We start from the raw sequence: 14,077 nt of genomic DNA, 5'->3' as shown, positions 1-14,077 counted from the left end.
TGACCCTGAGGAGCCTTCCTTGGCTCCCAGCTCCTCCTCCTCCTCCCTCCAGCCTTCCAGGGCATCCCCTAGAGCCCTAGGGAGCCACGTTCGGGCTGAGGACACAGAGCAAAACCTGCTGCTGCTTGGAAGCTGAGGGGGAATGTGGAAACTGTGTTGCTGCAGCACAGTCTTTTCGATGGTTGTTGAGATTTTTTGTTTAAATTCTGCTTTGGAGAGGAAGGGGAAGAGAGAGTATCTAGTTCAAGCAGTGTGTGTACCCTGGTGTTAAAAACGGGAAATGAGAGGAAAGCAGGCAGAGAGTATCAAGCAGGGAATTTGGAGGTTGCTGTCTGATCAGTTCGTAAGACCAAGCAAGCTGATTTCATATTTATATCATGGCACAGTCAAGTGTGGCCATTTATGCAACTGCTAGGCAAAACAACAGTTTCAAAAAGTTATACTGCTCCTTAAATCCAAGGTTTTTACTCACAGAGTAAGAAAAGAAAGAAACAGCCTAGTTAGAATCACAGCCAGCGTCATAAAATCGTCTTCTAGTCTTTGCATAGTTGGTTCTAGCTCACTGGTTCTAAGCTGCTTAGGCAAGTTTATAAATTATGATAATTCATTTAAGTGTTTAGATTTAAGATTTGTTTCTCTCTCCAAATAGTCACATGCATGTAATTATTGCAGAGTTTTATTAGTTCAGAAAGAAATAACTTGCAAACTCATTGAAACCACATCCCAATTTAACGAGGAGCTTCCTTATTTTGGATTTCCCAACATGAGATAGAGACGATGGTGGGTGGTAATCATGATACAGTGTTGGAGATGAGAGAATCCAGTATTGTGGCTCTGCTTTTAATATTCAGTGTTGCAAATTTACTCATTCATTAAAAACACATAACCTCAAAATGTGATCAAGGCACCAAATTCCTGGTTGACATTGCTTAGGTTTACACCATGTTATCTTGCCATGCTTTTAACTGTAAAGTATCTTGTGTGTTCTGACTTTTTCAAACCCTTTTCTTGCAAATTTCAACAAAACCACTCAAACTAAAGTTTACGTGCAGTCAACAAAATGTTGTTGTATCTTCTCTGAGATTATTCTCCATTATACTTAGAGCCCCAAGGATGTATTGTCTCCCATAAATAATGAATCTTATTCCCGCAATAATAATGAAATGAGTAATAGTGGGCCCAGGTAAGAATTGGAACTTGGTTTCGCATTTTGAATTTGACAGTGACAACAGTGAGGAGTTGACAGTCCCAACTACTCTTTGAGTGCAGCTCCAAGCCTAGTTTTGCATTTACTTGAAGATTTCATGTAGAACATGTTTCCCAAGCTTATAAAAATGTACAACTGCCAGATGCTTTGCCGACATCAGATATGACACCTCCCATTTCTTTCCTATTCTTAAAGCTTGCTAATGCTGCTATGAAGGATGATCAAACTGATTAGTTATGTTTTGCTTCTGACTAAGCTTTTTTGGCCATTGTATGCTTGCTTCTTTAGGTGTTAAAAATTGTTTTTTCAGTCTCAAGAAAAAAGTTAATAATTTAATTTATCCTCTTTTTACCCCTTTTGAAGATGAGCACTGTGTTTGCCTTTCCTGTCTCATATGTTTTTATCCATCTCGGATAAATTCTCAAGAATGGAATAATAGAATTATTTTGGTTGGAAAAGACCCTCAAGATCATCGAGTCCAACCATTAACTTAACTCTGGCACTAAACCATGTCCCTAAGAACCTCATCTACATGTTTTTTTAAACACCCTCAGGGATGGTGACTCCACCACTTCCCTGGGCAGCCTGTTCCAGTGCCTGACAACTTCTTTCATGAAGAAATTTTTCCTAATACCCAATCTGAACCTCTCCTGGCAGAACTTCAGGCCATTTCCTCTCATCCCAGATAGATACAACTATGACTCAAAAGTGCTTTGACTTTCTCTCTAGTTGCTATGGAGCAAATTTCTTTTGACCCAGCTGATTTATCTACGTAACTGTTATCCCATGATTGCAATTCTCATGTGAGCTTGGACTCCGCTGTAGCTGTTGTTATAATAGCTTGTGTGATTGCAGCTGCCACTTTGAGTGAACACAAGGGAAAAAAGGCACAGGTTAATTTGAGTGCCTTGACGTCATCTCTTAGTAGCTTTCCCATAACTTAACAGCAATCTAGCGCGTCTCTGGGATGTCTTACTACTACTGGTGCTCATGTTACTTTTGTTTTTCTTTTGTTCATGCTCTCCCTTCTTTACTTTTTGTATCTCATTTTGTGCTTGTAAATCTTATATTATCTCAGTGTATTAGTACTTCAGTTCTACTTAAGCTTTCTTCTTGAGTTTCAGGTCATTGTAAACATGTTGCTCTTCCTCTGGTCTTTCCTCTGCAGTGAGCTGTTACACTTTGTGTTTTTATCTTCTAATACAATTTGGTATTAAGCAAGCCACTGCTTTTATTTTGCTGTCGTACCATTTTTTCATTGTTTGGATCATAAATGTTTTCATTGTCACCTTCTCAACCTTGTTTTGTAGAATAAAATCTAGAAGAGCCTTCTCTCAATTTACTTTTTCTATCTTTGGTATCCTGTATGCATTCTATCCTGCACTGCATTTCAAAGAATTGTTGGTCAGTTTGTTCCCCGCTGAATTTTTCATGCCTCTTCTTTTCTTTCTTATGTCTTTACACTTTCCAAGCAAATTACGCGCTGTCTTGAAACCAAAACTCAGCTTTTTGATCTTTCACTAAAACTGCAGCTAAATAACTCTTGTGTGCACTACAGTTTTCTACTGGCTGAATCTGGCAGAGATAAGAAATTGCAGTGGTGAGAGAATAAAGCTCAGTGCCTTTATAAATTAAATTATTCTTTGTTAATACCCTCCAACCCCTTGCTTAATTGCTGCTTTTATATTTATTAAGAATAATAGATGATCATAATGGCTTATGTTACAAAAAATGACTGTAAAATGTTCCCTGCCTAATATTTTAATCAGTCATGTGTTTTAGACTGACTTACTGCTATGTGAAGAGCCATGATTTTGATTCTTCTTTTTTTCTTGACTTCCTTTAGCAAAGGCTATGTTTTGTTGTACAGTATGGGATGACATGGCACACAGCAGCTAGAACCAGATTAAGAAATCTGGTACGTGTGCATCTCATTTGACCTCTACTTGAGAGGTAACCTCCTACCATGTTTGGCAGGCTGTGAGATACACTTGTGTGGGACTAGCAGATCAAACCCAGAAGTAGGTAAGAAAAGATCTGGGGAAATATACCTGGAATAGTGTAAGTATCACTGGAATAAGTGCAAAAATCCAGAATCTGGGAGAGGACTTGCATGCCTTCTTACTAGGCTTAGTGGCATTTTCTGTAAGATAGTCACTGTTCTTTATTCACCTGATCAGTATCTTGAGGAGCTTTCAAATCTGTTTATTCTCAATGTCCTTTATTTTTGCTCATCTGGCTGTAAGAAAGAAGTTCTTAAATTTCACTATTCCCAGGGCAATGGATCTTATTTAAGCTTTCAAAAATGCTGATAATTTCCTTATGAAGACTGCTATCTCAGTATAAAGTAGTACTGTGATTCATTATGCTGCTTCTATATTTTTAATAGCATTTTTATAAATTCAAGAAGCTTTTTACTGCTGATTTTGGCTTTGCTTTGAAAGAAGTTTTGCCATCTTCACTGGAAATTGACTCCGGATAAAAAGTCTGAGCTCCCATTTGTTTTTTCTGTATTATCTGTATTATTTGTTTGAGGAGTGTATGCTTCATCCTTAATATGGTTCCACTTTAAGCTGTTTCAGAGTGGCAAGACCCTTAGGCATATTAAAGCAATGCAAAAGACACGAAGGTACTCCTGAAAACTTAATAGGTGCTTATTTTTGCATGTTCTAATAAGTAAAGATAAATTTCTTTTTTCTTTTTTCTTTTTTTTTTTTTTTTTTAATTAGAATTAATCCTGAAAAACTTACAGACATCCAAAAGAGGTTGCAAGCTTTCTTAGCTCAAGATCAGGAGTTAAAAGACAAAGCTCAAAGGGTAAGTCATCTGCAGCACTTCAATAGAACTGCTACTGGAATAACTGACCTACTTAGACCTAGCAGCAGTGTTTGGAACTGCTAAATTGTTCTGATTTTTAAGCTTTAAAGCATGGCATCAGTGGAAACAACAATCATGTTTAGCAGTTGGTGGTGAGTTTGCCTGCGTAGCCTCTGTGAGTTGACATGGGCTCAACATGGGCTCCTGACCCCAATGCCTAAAGAGCTACCTGACCTACTGCTGCTGTGCCAAAATGTTGGCATAGGTGAGGACATACTTATTTTAGAGTCTTGGGTATAAAAGTAATTTTTGATTTAGTAGTCACTACATCTTAGCTGTTTGAAGGTTTCTTACTGTTTGGTTTGAGGCTTTTCTAGCTGTTTGAGACCCGAACATGGGGAGGAGTAACCCCATACACTAGTACAGGCTGGGACTAAATGGCTGGAAAGCAACTTTGCAGAAAAGGACCTGGGGCAACAGGTTGTCCTAATGGACGACAGGCTGAACATGAGCCAACAATGTGCTTTTGCAGCAAAGAAGGCCACTGGCTGGCATCAGGCAGAGCATTGCTCGCAGGTCAAGGGAGGTGATCTTTCCCTTCCTCTCTACTGAGCCCTGTAGAGAGGCACATCTGGAGTGCAAAGATTGATTCTGGGCTTCCAGTACAAGAAAGACATGGACACAGAATCATGGAATTGTTTCGGTTGGAAGAGACCCTCAGGATCATGGAGTCCAACCATAGCCTAACTCTAGCACTAAGCCATGTCCCTAAGAACCTACTGGAGGCAAGACCAATGAAGAACCACAAAGATGACTGAGCACTTGGAGTATCTCCTGTATTAGGAAAGAAGTGTAAATTAGATGGAGCCAGAGTCTTCTGAGTGGTGTGCAGTGACAGGAGAAGTGGCAAGAAAAATTTTTTATTGTGAGGGTAGTTGAACACTGGAACAGGTTGCACAGAGAGGCTGTGCAGTCTCCGTTGTTGGATATTAAATCTGGGCACGTTCCTGAGCAGCCTACTCTGGCTGACGTTCCTTTAAGCAGGGGTTTGGACTAGATGATCTCCAGAGTTTCCTTTCAACTTCAACTATTCTATCATTCTGTAAAGCATAAAGCTGTTAAATCAGTACAAATATGTCTTTTTTCATCATGTATCCTTGGTAGGACATTGGAGAGTAGGGCTGTGCACCCTTTTCAGTTCAGTAACCCTTTTGATTGAAGGGGATAGGTAGATTTTTAGTTCTTCTTGAGAGGACTTTTCTTGCGGAGCTGGTATAGAACATTTTCTAATAATAATAATAATAATAAAAGGTTACTGAAAAGTAGCAGATCTCATTCCTCGGCTTAAAAACTTAAAAAAAATGAAACCATGTAGGCCTCACCTGCCTGCTTTCTTAATCAATTTTTATTGTCCTTTCTCAGTGGTAAAATCCAATGCATTGAATAATGCATTTTAACTTTCATTTGGATTTAAAAGAGAAGCAAAATAGCTTACACTAGCTCTTCCAGGTACGATAGAGAAGTGCATGAATGGGATTTCTTTGCTGTGCTGATTAATGTTGGGAGACTTCATGAAAAATACATGAATTTCACCAAGATTTTAGCAGATTTGAGGGAGGTAGGAAAACTTAAAATAGCTGTGTGGGCTCCTGGACCAGAGTGAGCTGGTTGTAAAAGATACTTTCCAGGGAAGATGGCCTGTGAAACATCTCTGGGCATCACACTGCCTCTTCTTGCCATCACTAGACACATTTGCTGACCTTTCTCTAGTTTTGTAATATCTTTAGGCTGTGACCCGTTCAGGATAGAGCTTACTACTGGTGTTATTGAAGCGCTGCAGTATGTTGGTTTTCTGTGGCTGGTTTGTCTGTTTTTAAACAGTGTGGATATCATGAGCCTACGAATTCTGTAGTTGTGCCAAGTGTCTTCCAAACTATGCAAAATCAGGAGTTCAAATTGAGATGCAGGAAAACAAGATGATTAGAAGAAAAATAAGCAAGCCTTTAGATTTTTTTTTTTTTTTTTTTAAAAATACATGTAGGTCAAATTTAAGGAGCACTACCAAAGGCCAAATGATCAGAAATTCATAAATGCCAAAGCCTGAGAAATAAAAGTTCTACCCAAGAAGATTGCCGGAGTTCTGGATTAGTGTAACTAACCTTCTATTTGTCTGAGCTGGCATGGGGATCGATAACACCTGAAGATATTCTGGCAAACCTGAGTGATAGGATAAAATGAAAAGGGGATCGTGAATGCTTAAAGATCTAGGAGTTGTAGCCTTTCTGCTGAACTCAGATGTAAAATGAGGCAAGTTGCAATAGTTAAAACTCTGAAGGTGAGGTTCATCTCACCTGTCTTTAGATGTCCTGTGTGACCTGCTCTGCCTGAACTTCCATTGACAGCTGATAGAGAGGAATAGGCACTTCCAGGATACATCCTGACATAGATATTAATACCTTAAAAAGACTTTGGGATGGATGAATGGGGGTTTCTTTGCACTGGAGGTAGCCTGCGTGACGTGACCTCGCTTGGATGCCTGCAGTTAAAGACACTTGGGTCAGAGGAATCTCATTCTTACTTTCCTGAACAAGGAGTCTTAAATCGGAGTGCCCAAGGAAGTCGGTGGCAGCTTTGTGAAGAAAATGTCTAAGGCAATGTTCAAGGGACTACTTTTAAAACTATTTTTGGCATTTAGGTATCCCAGGTTTTTGTAGTGCATGAAGTATTACTTACAGTACGTGGAAACAGGCATAAGCTTCATCCTAACATCGCAGGGGCCAGAGATACTGGTGGCACATTACAGTCATCTGTAGCTGCCATGGGAAGTTGTGGTTACACCAGTTTGTGTTAAAAGTGACAGAGCAGCTGATTGGGGGAAGATGAGAGTAGGAGGAAGCCAACATCATCTTACTCGGAATGAAAATACTAACAAACTTCTCTGTTTCTGGCTTTGGCCTTTTAAGATCTCTTAAAAGGCAGAGAAAGATCTGAATTGGGCAAAAGAAAATAATGATAAAGTTTAAAAATAGCACAAGAGTAAATTTGAACGTGGGCTGCCTGTCAAGGTTACAGAAAAAAATTAAATTCATTATGAAATTTTTTAAATTGCCATTTAATTACCCTTTCAAGCTGTTTTTGTTGCAATTTTTCATTTATGAGTAGCAATACAGTGTCATCTTGCAGACAAACTATATGTACATTCAGCTTTTTAAGACCTTGAAGTATGGACAAGTGGTTTATCCCAGAAGTATCCCTCCTTAATAAGATCTAAGGCTGAGTGTTCAGACACACTATACAAATGTATCTCAGTAGTCTTACATATCAATGTGAATCAAACAATAAAAATAATGCAAATGAAATCCTGACCTTGGGTCCTTATCTGGAGTGCTGGATTTCTCAAAGACTTGGGTCTTGTGCTGTGTAGCCTGTCTGTTGCAAGCTGCCAAATTATTGACATTTGTAAGAAATAAGTTCTCTCCCTGAGTGGATCGGATAACAGTGAAACAGCTTAGCTACGCACAGAAGTTCACGTGAGATGTAGTTTACTGTGTTGAGGGCATGAGGTCTAAGTGAGTGTGTCCTCTGAGCTTCGTGATTTACTTCAAGATGCTTTTACTTTGTTTAAAAAACAAAAAAGGAAATTCTTGGTTACTAATTGCTTCAACAAACTTCATGATTCATTTGATAGGACATGGTTCCTGTGCTGTTGCTTGGAAAGAGAAAGGGTGAATCAGGTTGGGGCTCCTTTGAAACTTTGCAGTTCCTCTCGTGGACTGATGCTGCCTTTTGGCATTTCTTGTAATTTAAATATTTAATATGTCGATTCTTCCAGTTGTGAAAAGAGGTTTAAAAAAGAATGTGTTTTTCTTGCTAGTTTGAATGTTACTGTGTAGGGGGTGCTGGGACACTGGAGTGGCTTCTGTCTGTTGAATTTTTCATTGCACCCAGAGGGACGTGCAGGGTATTATAGCCTGAGATTCCAGGCACGCCCTGTTACTTTGAATTCTGTCAAAACAGCACACAAGTTGAATTGCATGTGTTTTCATATTTAAAACAATTATTTAAGAAATACATCAATAACTGAGAAATTAAATGTAGCAAATCAGTAGAACATAGTGCTTGTGGCCTTATGTATTTCTAGTACAATGATCTCAGGTGGTTTTGGGGCCTTTAGCTGCTATTGTAATATAGCTGTAATGTGTTTCTGATGCCCAATGTTAACATTTGCTGTAATGGTATAAATTAAATTCATACAATATTTTTGTAATGTTCAGTTATTTAAGAAACCCTTGAAAGTGATATCAAAACAGCAAAAATAGCAGTGAACAACAGTAGTTAATAAAAGAGCAAGAAAAAAGTTCAGACAGACTGAACTTGTTGTGCCTCAGCTGTCCAGTGTGTGTGCGTGCCCAGAGTGACCAAGTCTTAGGAAAATGGAAAAAAATCCAAGAGAGGTGACAGTGTTTTAGAAGGAGGTTGAAGTGAAGGTACTGAAATCAAATAACAATCAAAGGAGTAATTTGTTCTTTCTGTATTTCATTTCTCTTTTTGTGAAGTAGAACAACTCTTCTATGCTATATGTAACTTTTCTAGTTTGGGTGTAAACTCTTGGAGTAGGGAATATCTATTACTGGAAGTGTTCACAATGCCTAAAATAATAGAGAATGAGGTCAGCTGAAGACTTTAATCATTGTTATATTAGTATTGAGTAATCTTTGAATCATCATTAGATGCCCATTTCTTTGAATATAGAGCAATACCATTCTGCACCCTGTCCATGACAAACTTGAAAAATTGTTTTGAGTCTTAGTGGGCTAAACCTTGTGGACAGCTGATAGATGTGAGTTAGAATGTCTGGCATTTATTTGATAGTTCATTGTAGGACCTGAGACACGTGCAAAAGGAGTGTTCTTTCTGCCCCTTATTTATCATTTATTAATTTCTAGACCATGTGTGCCAAAGACATATTAGTAAAGTAAGTCACAGAATCACAGAATGTTAGGGATTGGAAGGGACCTCAAAAGATCATCCAGTCCAATCCCCCTGCCGGAGCAGGAACACCCAGATGAGGTTACACAGGAAGGCGTCCAGGCGGGTTTTGAATGTCTCCAGAGAAGGAGACTCCACAACCCCCCTGGGCAGCCTGTTCCAGTGTCTGTTACCCTCACTGAGAAGAAGTTTCTTCTCAAATTTAAGTGGAACCTCTTGTGTTCCAGTTTGAACCCATTACCCTTTGTCCTATCATTGGTTGTCACCGAGAAGAGCCTGGCTCCATCCTCGTGACACCCACCCTTTATATATTTATAAACATTGATGAGGTCACCCCTCAGTCTCCTCTTCTCCAAGCTAAAGAGCCCCAGCTGCCTCAGCCTTTCCTCATAAGGGAGCTGCTCCACTCCCTTCATCATCTTGGTTGCCCTGCGCTGGACTTTGTCCAGCAGTTCCCTGTCCTTCTTGAACTGAACTGGATGGCTTTACAGGTTTATAGGTTATCCAAAAGGCAGAATGAGATTTCTCCCTTGTGGGATGTAGTGACTCACATAGATCTTCAGATCTGTTGATGTTGCGACTCTCAGATTCACAGGAAAGATAGTTTTTGTTTAACCTGCTTCTTTCCATCTGCCACTACAGAAAAGTAAGAGGCTCTGTCATTTATTTTTGTCACTGCTTGCTAGACCGCAATAGATTAATGAGATCTGTCAAATTTGAAGCCTTTTCCTAAAGGTTCTAGATATTTTTGTAAATTGATTAATAATTTAATGTGAGCAAGCGTTTCATTCCATGCGTGTTCCATTCCACACCTCATTCTTGGTAGCAGCTGAATGGATTGTGCCGGCACCTTCCACTGCTAAAATTAATTGAAAGACATAATCTGGACAGGAAACTTTACCCCAAAACTTAGCATTTGGAAAAATAAGCAAAATTTACTTCTGTGATGAGGTGTTGGACAGCTTGAAAAAAATATATCACTTAGCTCTACGTATCTTAAAATTAATAGTTGTTATTTCAATTTGCCACAGGGAGAAGTATGACATTATGACATTGCCTGATTTACTGTCTCACCTCTTCACCTTTGGAAATGTTTTTCTCTTATATGTATTTAAAGAATACCAATAAGAGATTGATGCTCCTAACTGTTGGACCTTTCCCACCTGTATCTCAGGTTAAAAAGAAATATATGTATATATATTTTTAAATTCTACATGAATTAATACAATAATTTTCTCCAACAGGTGCCTGTACATAGCAGAACAAGGATGTGATTGTAGTATGCTTAAAAATAACACTATGAGTTTGATTTGCTATTGTTACTGGTGTTTACTGGTTTAAGCCTCGTGGTAGAGGAGTTTTGGCATGTTTTAGAAATTAGGTTATAAACAGCAGAAATCCAAGAGTCTTTTTTGATACTTAAAACATTCCAGTTTTATGCTTCTGATGATAGGCAGAATAGGCTATGTAAAAGAAACATGAGGAAAATAAGAGTTTTTCCTTTTGGGAAGGACGAAGGGAAAATGCAACACAAGATTAAGTTATTCTGTTATGCATTGCTTCCAGTTTTCTTGGTGTAGGTCTGGGATTAATTGAAACTTCAACCTTGAACTGGCCTTAGTGAATGTTGTATAGCGAATTTGTTGTTCAGCTGAGTCGCATTCACTGACAGCGTGTACATGATGAGCTGATGGCAGATGCAAGGCAATGTGAGTTATCCTGGGTCACAGTGGAAGGCAGCTGCATCGAGTTGAATCACTTTCTGATAATGGCTAAAGTTGTAAGGACACCTCAGGGTGGTAGCAGCACAGTCTGTTCTTGCTTCCATGTAATTCAGGTGTCAGAATAGCAGAGCAACAATCATAAAAGCTGGGAGAAAAAAAACATTGAATCAGTGATGTTTCCTTCTGAGTAATTTGCCATATTTTCTTTCTAGCAAAAATAACATGACATACCATTGGGAAATTCACCCAACTAGTGTGCATTTAATGAAATATTTGAATACTTGAAGTCACATAACTTCTGTAGTATAGATACATTTTGGCTGATGGGTATTGGGTAGAAGAATTTCAGTCTGAAATCGATGTTAGATCACTTAATAGTGGCATTGTATTTTGTGTTTAGAGCAACAGTGTAATGTTAGTTTCATGTCTTGGTAATTTAATGGTTTCTTTTTTTTGTTAAATACTTTTTTTTTTCTTTCAGTGTTTTGTCTCCTACTTGCGTTCTGTTTACCTAATGAAGAATAAGGAAGTATTTGATGTTTTCAAATTGCCCCTAGCAGATTATGCCCTGTAAGTATAATTGACATGGAAAGTGAAAATGGTATAGTGAGTTTTGCAGTGTGTGATAGCTTTAAACAGCTCTTTTGTCTATGTTAACACACAGAATTGGATGATCTTGTAATGTATTTACAGTTTCACATTTATGCTGTACTTTTGTATATCTTCAAAGACATTCTAAACAGAAACTAGGTATAAACCCAATATCTCTACAAAGAAGAACTCATACAGCAGAAGTTACATTTACTGTATACAGAGGACAAAATTTGTGAAGTAAAACGATAGAGAACAATAGTTCTTATTTTTTTCTAATTCATATTTGCCTTTCAGCCTCATATTTAAATGCCAACCTGTGAAGTGTATTATTTAAAAAGAAATTGGAGTATCTAAATATAGTACATTGCAATCTCATTTGAGCGTGACTGGGACATTGCTCCTTGGACATAAATTACTTTTCAGAAGATCCAGTGCACTTGGTAGAGATGAAACATCTGCACTGGACTGAATAGCATCTATTTCGCTATGTCTATTTTTGTACATATATGTGAATCATTCCACATTTTGTATGAGAGGGAAATTAATTTTGACAGGTTGACTTTACAGATGAAAGCCATCTGAGATTGTTTTAAGTTGTGAAGTTTTTGAATAATCTCATGGGGCATAGGGAAGTCAGAAGGGAGCAGTAAGGTGCTCAAAGATGCATGGTAAATTAATTTTACATCTCTAGAATTTCATACAGAGAAGATTTAAGTCTTTAAACTTGTCAGCACGTGGCATGATGAACTAAAATGTGACAAATTACTAGACTGTAGAACACCTGGTCTTGCTGTGCTGTCCTGCAATTAACACAATTATGTTTTTTAAGGTACATAAGCCTATTATAAAGGATGCTTTCTTACTTAATGGACTGAGAAATTTTTAAAAAGGAGAGCTAACAAAAACTTGAAAAATTTCACCATGTGAAGTGCCTGCCCCTTCACCTGTGTGATTTGCCAGTGTCAGAAACCAGACAGTTGTTTGCAGGAGGTAGGAGAGGTCTAGTCAAGACTCTGAAATAAATGGAAGTGTAATCAAAAAGTCAGAAGATAATAAATCTGGGAGATAATTTGAGGACTCTGCTCTGAATGAACAGTTTGGCACACTTCTTCCCTGCTCCTCAGATAGTCTACCAAAATACACCCCGCAGTCCCCAGCTTTCAATTCAGTGCACATCCACTGATACAGTGGATCAATCGGCTTAATTTATCTGAGAGGCCCTCCAAGTCTGATACGTTTGAATTCTGCATTCAGAAGCAACCTTGGCTTATGTTCTGCGCACGAACTCAGGGCAAAACCTGGAATGAGAATCCGTTCTTCCCTTTGCGTTCTGTGTGTATTCTCTGAAAAGCATTTCAGCCTTTCCATGGAGATTTACTGCTAGCTTGATAAATGTTACTCTGCTAAAAATCCTGCAGAGAAAACAGGCTGCTGTCAGGTTTGCATTTCAGTCTGTCAGGCTGTTCCCCACTTTCTCCATTGCTCACTTGCCTGGCACGTCTGTGCACTGAGATTCTCCTGAGCTCTGTTGACTGAGTCTGCAGAAAAGCAGTAGTATTTTTGATTTGTATATATTATATACAATTATTTATATGTTATATGAAGTTATTATATATCTAGAAAGCCATATATATAAATAATAAAAAGGGAGTGTGTGCATGTCTATAGGCATATACACATATGTATTCTAGAGACTGGTCACCTTTAAGCTGTGGTACATTAGTATTCTCTCCAGTATCCTCTCATTACAAATTGCTATCAAGTACAGTTTGCTGGAGAAAGACTTGCACAGGCCTTGTGTTAACACAGGCAGCCTTTAAGTTTGGTGAAGGAGAGCCTCGATGCCTGCGTAAAAGAGAAGTTTGTCTCTTCATTGCAAAGGACATCTTTGAAAACATAAGAAAATGTAAACAAGCAACAGGATGGAAAGGAATAATTAGATAGTCTGGCCTCCTGGATAGAAGACAAGGTCAAGATGAGGCAGGGATTCAAAATATTTTGTTTCTCAGGCGCTTTATTTTGTTAAGTGCTGATATATATATATATATATGTGTCAGTCTCCAGGGGCAGATCTTAACAGACGAGTGTGCTGGATGGACAGTTTAGACACAGTTCTAAGGGGTTGCCAAGGAAGGTAATTTCCTCTGTGATTTTCATCATGTCTTCCAGAAGAAACGCAGCATATTTTTCTCTGTTTGTCCCTGTATTGGTGCACAGAGAATAAATAAATCAGGTTGAAGCCAAGTTATTTGGGAAATGTCTGAAACACACAACTTAGTACCCAGCTAATTTTGCAAGTATTGTGTACAGATCAGTGTTACAAAGCCGTAGGTAGCTGCAGGTGCTGTCAGGTCTGAAATGGGTGATACCAGGATACATGACTCATCTACCCACGTCTGTCTGTCCTCTCACTGACCAGGGAAGGCACTCACCGCACTCTCACCCCAGTCCCCCTGGCTATGGGTATAGACCTGACCCTTAGTGCGTGGTCAGGGCAGAGAGTTTGATTCATTGTCTTGCTCCAACTGCCGTGAGCGAGTGCAGGGCTGCCTGTCTTGTCGCCCAGACAGAGCCCATCACAGGCTTTGCACATCTCGTTATCCCTCTGCTGGTTCTTGGCCCTTCTGACTGCCCTTGTACTTCTTTTTCTAGACCCCAGTCTCCTTCCAACTAAAAAGCCTGCCCCTTATGACTTTTTTCCCCAGTTATTTCTTGTCTTCATACACCTGTAACCAGGCTTTATCTT

At 38.9% G+C, this 14,077-nt stretch overlaps 1 protein-coding gene across 1 annotated transcript in view; it reads left to right on the top strand.

Annotated features, from left to right (window-relative positions):
* Nucleotides 1-14,077, top strand: part of DDX10 (DEAD-box helicase 10) — a 181,244-nt gene that overhangs the window by 33,777 nt on the left and 133,390 nt on the right. Inside the window, exons 11-12 of the mRNA XM_065642296.1 lie at nt 3,937-4,024; nt 11,219-11,307. Of these exons, the coding sequence (XP_065498368.1) occupies nt 3,937-4,024; nt 11,219-11,307 (177 nt within the window). The remainder of the gene's footprint in view (nt 1-3,936; nt 4,025-11,218; nt 11,308-14,077) is intronic.

Source organism: Caloenas nicobarica, chromosome 1 (assembly GCF_036013445.1).
Source record: "Caloenas nicobarica isolate bCalNic1 chromosome 1, bCalNic1.hap1, whole genome shotgun sequence".
NCBI classification, from domain to species: domain Eukaryota; kingdom Metazoa; phylum Chordata; class Aves; order Columbiformes; family Columbidae; genus Caloenas; species Caloenas nicobarica.
This window is presented reverse-complemented; position numbering and strand designations above follow the sequence as displayed.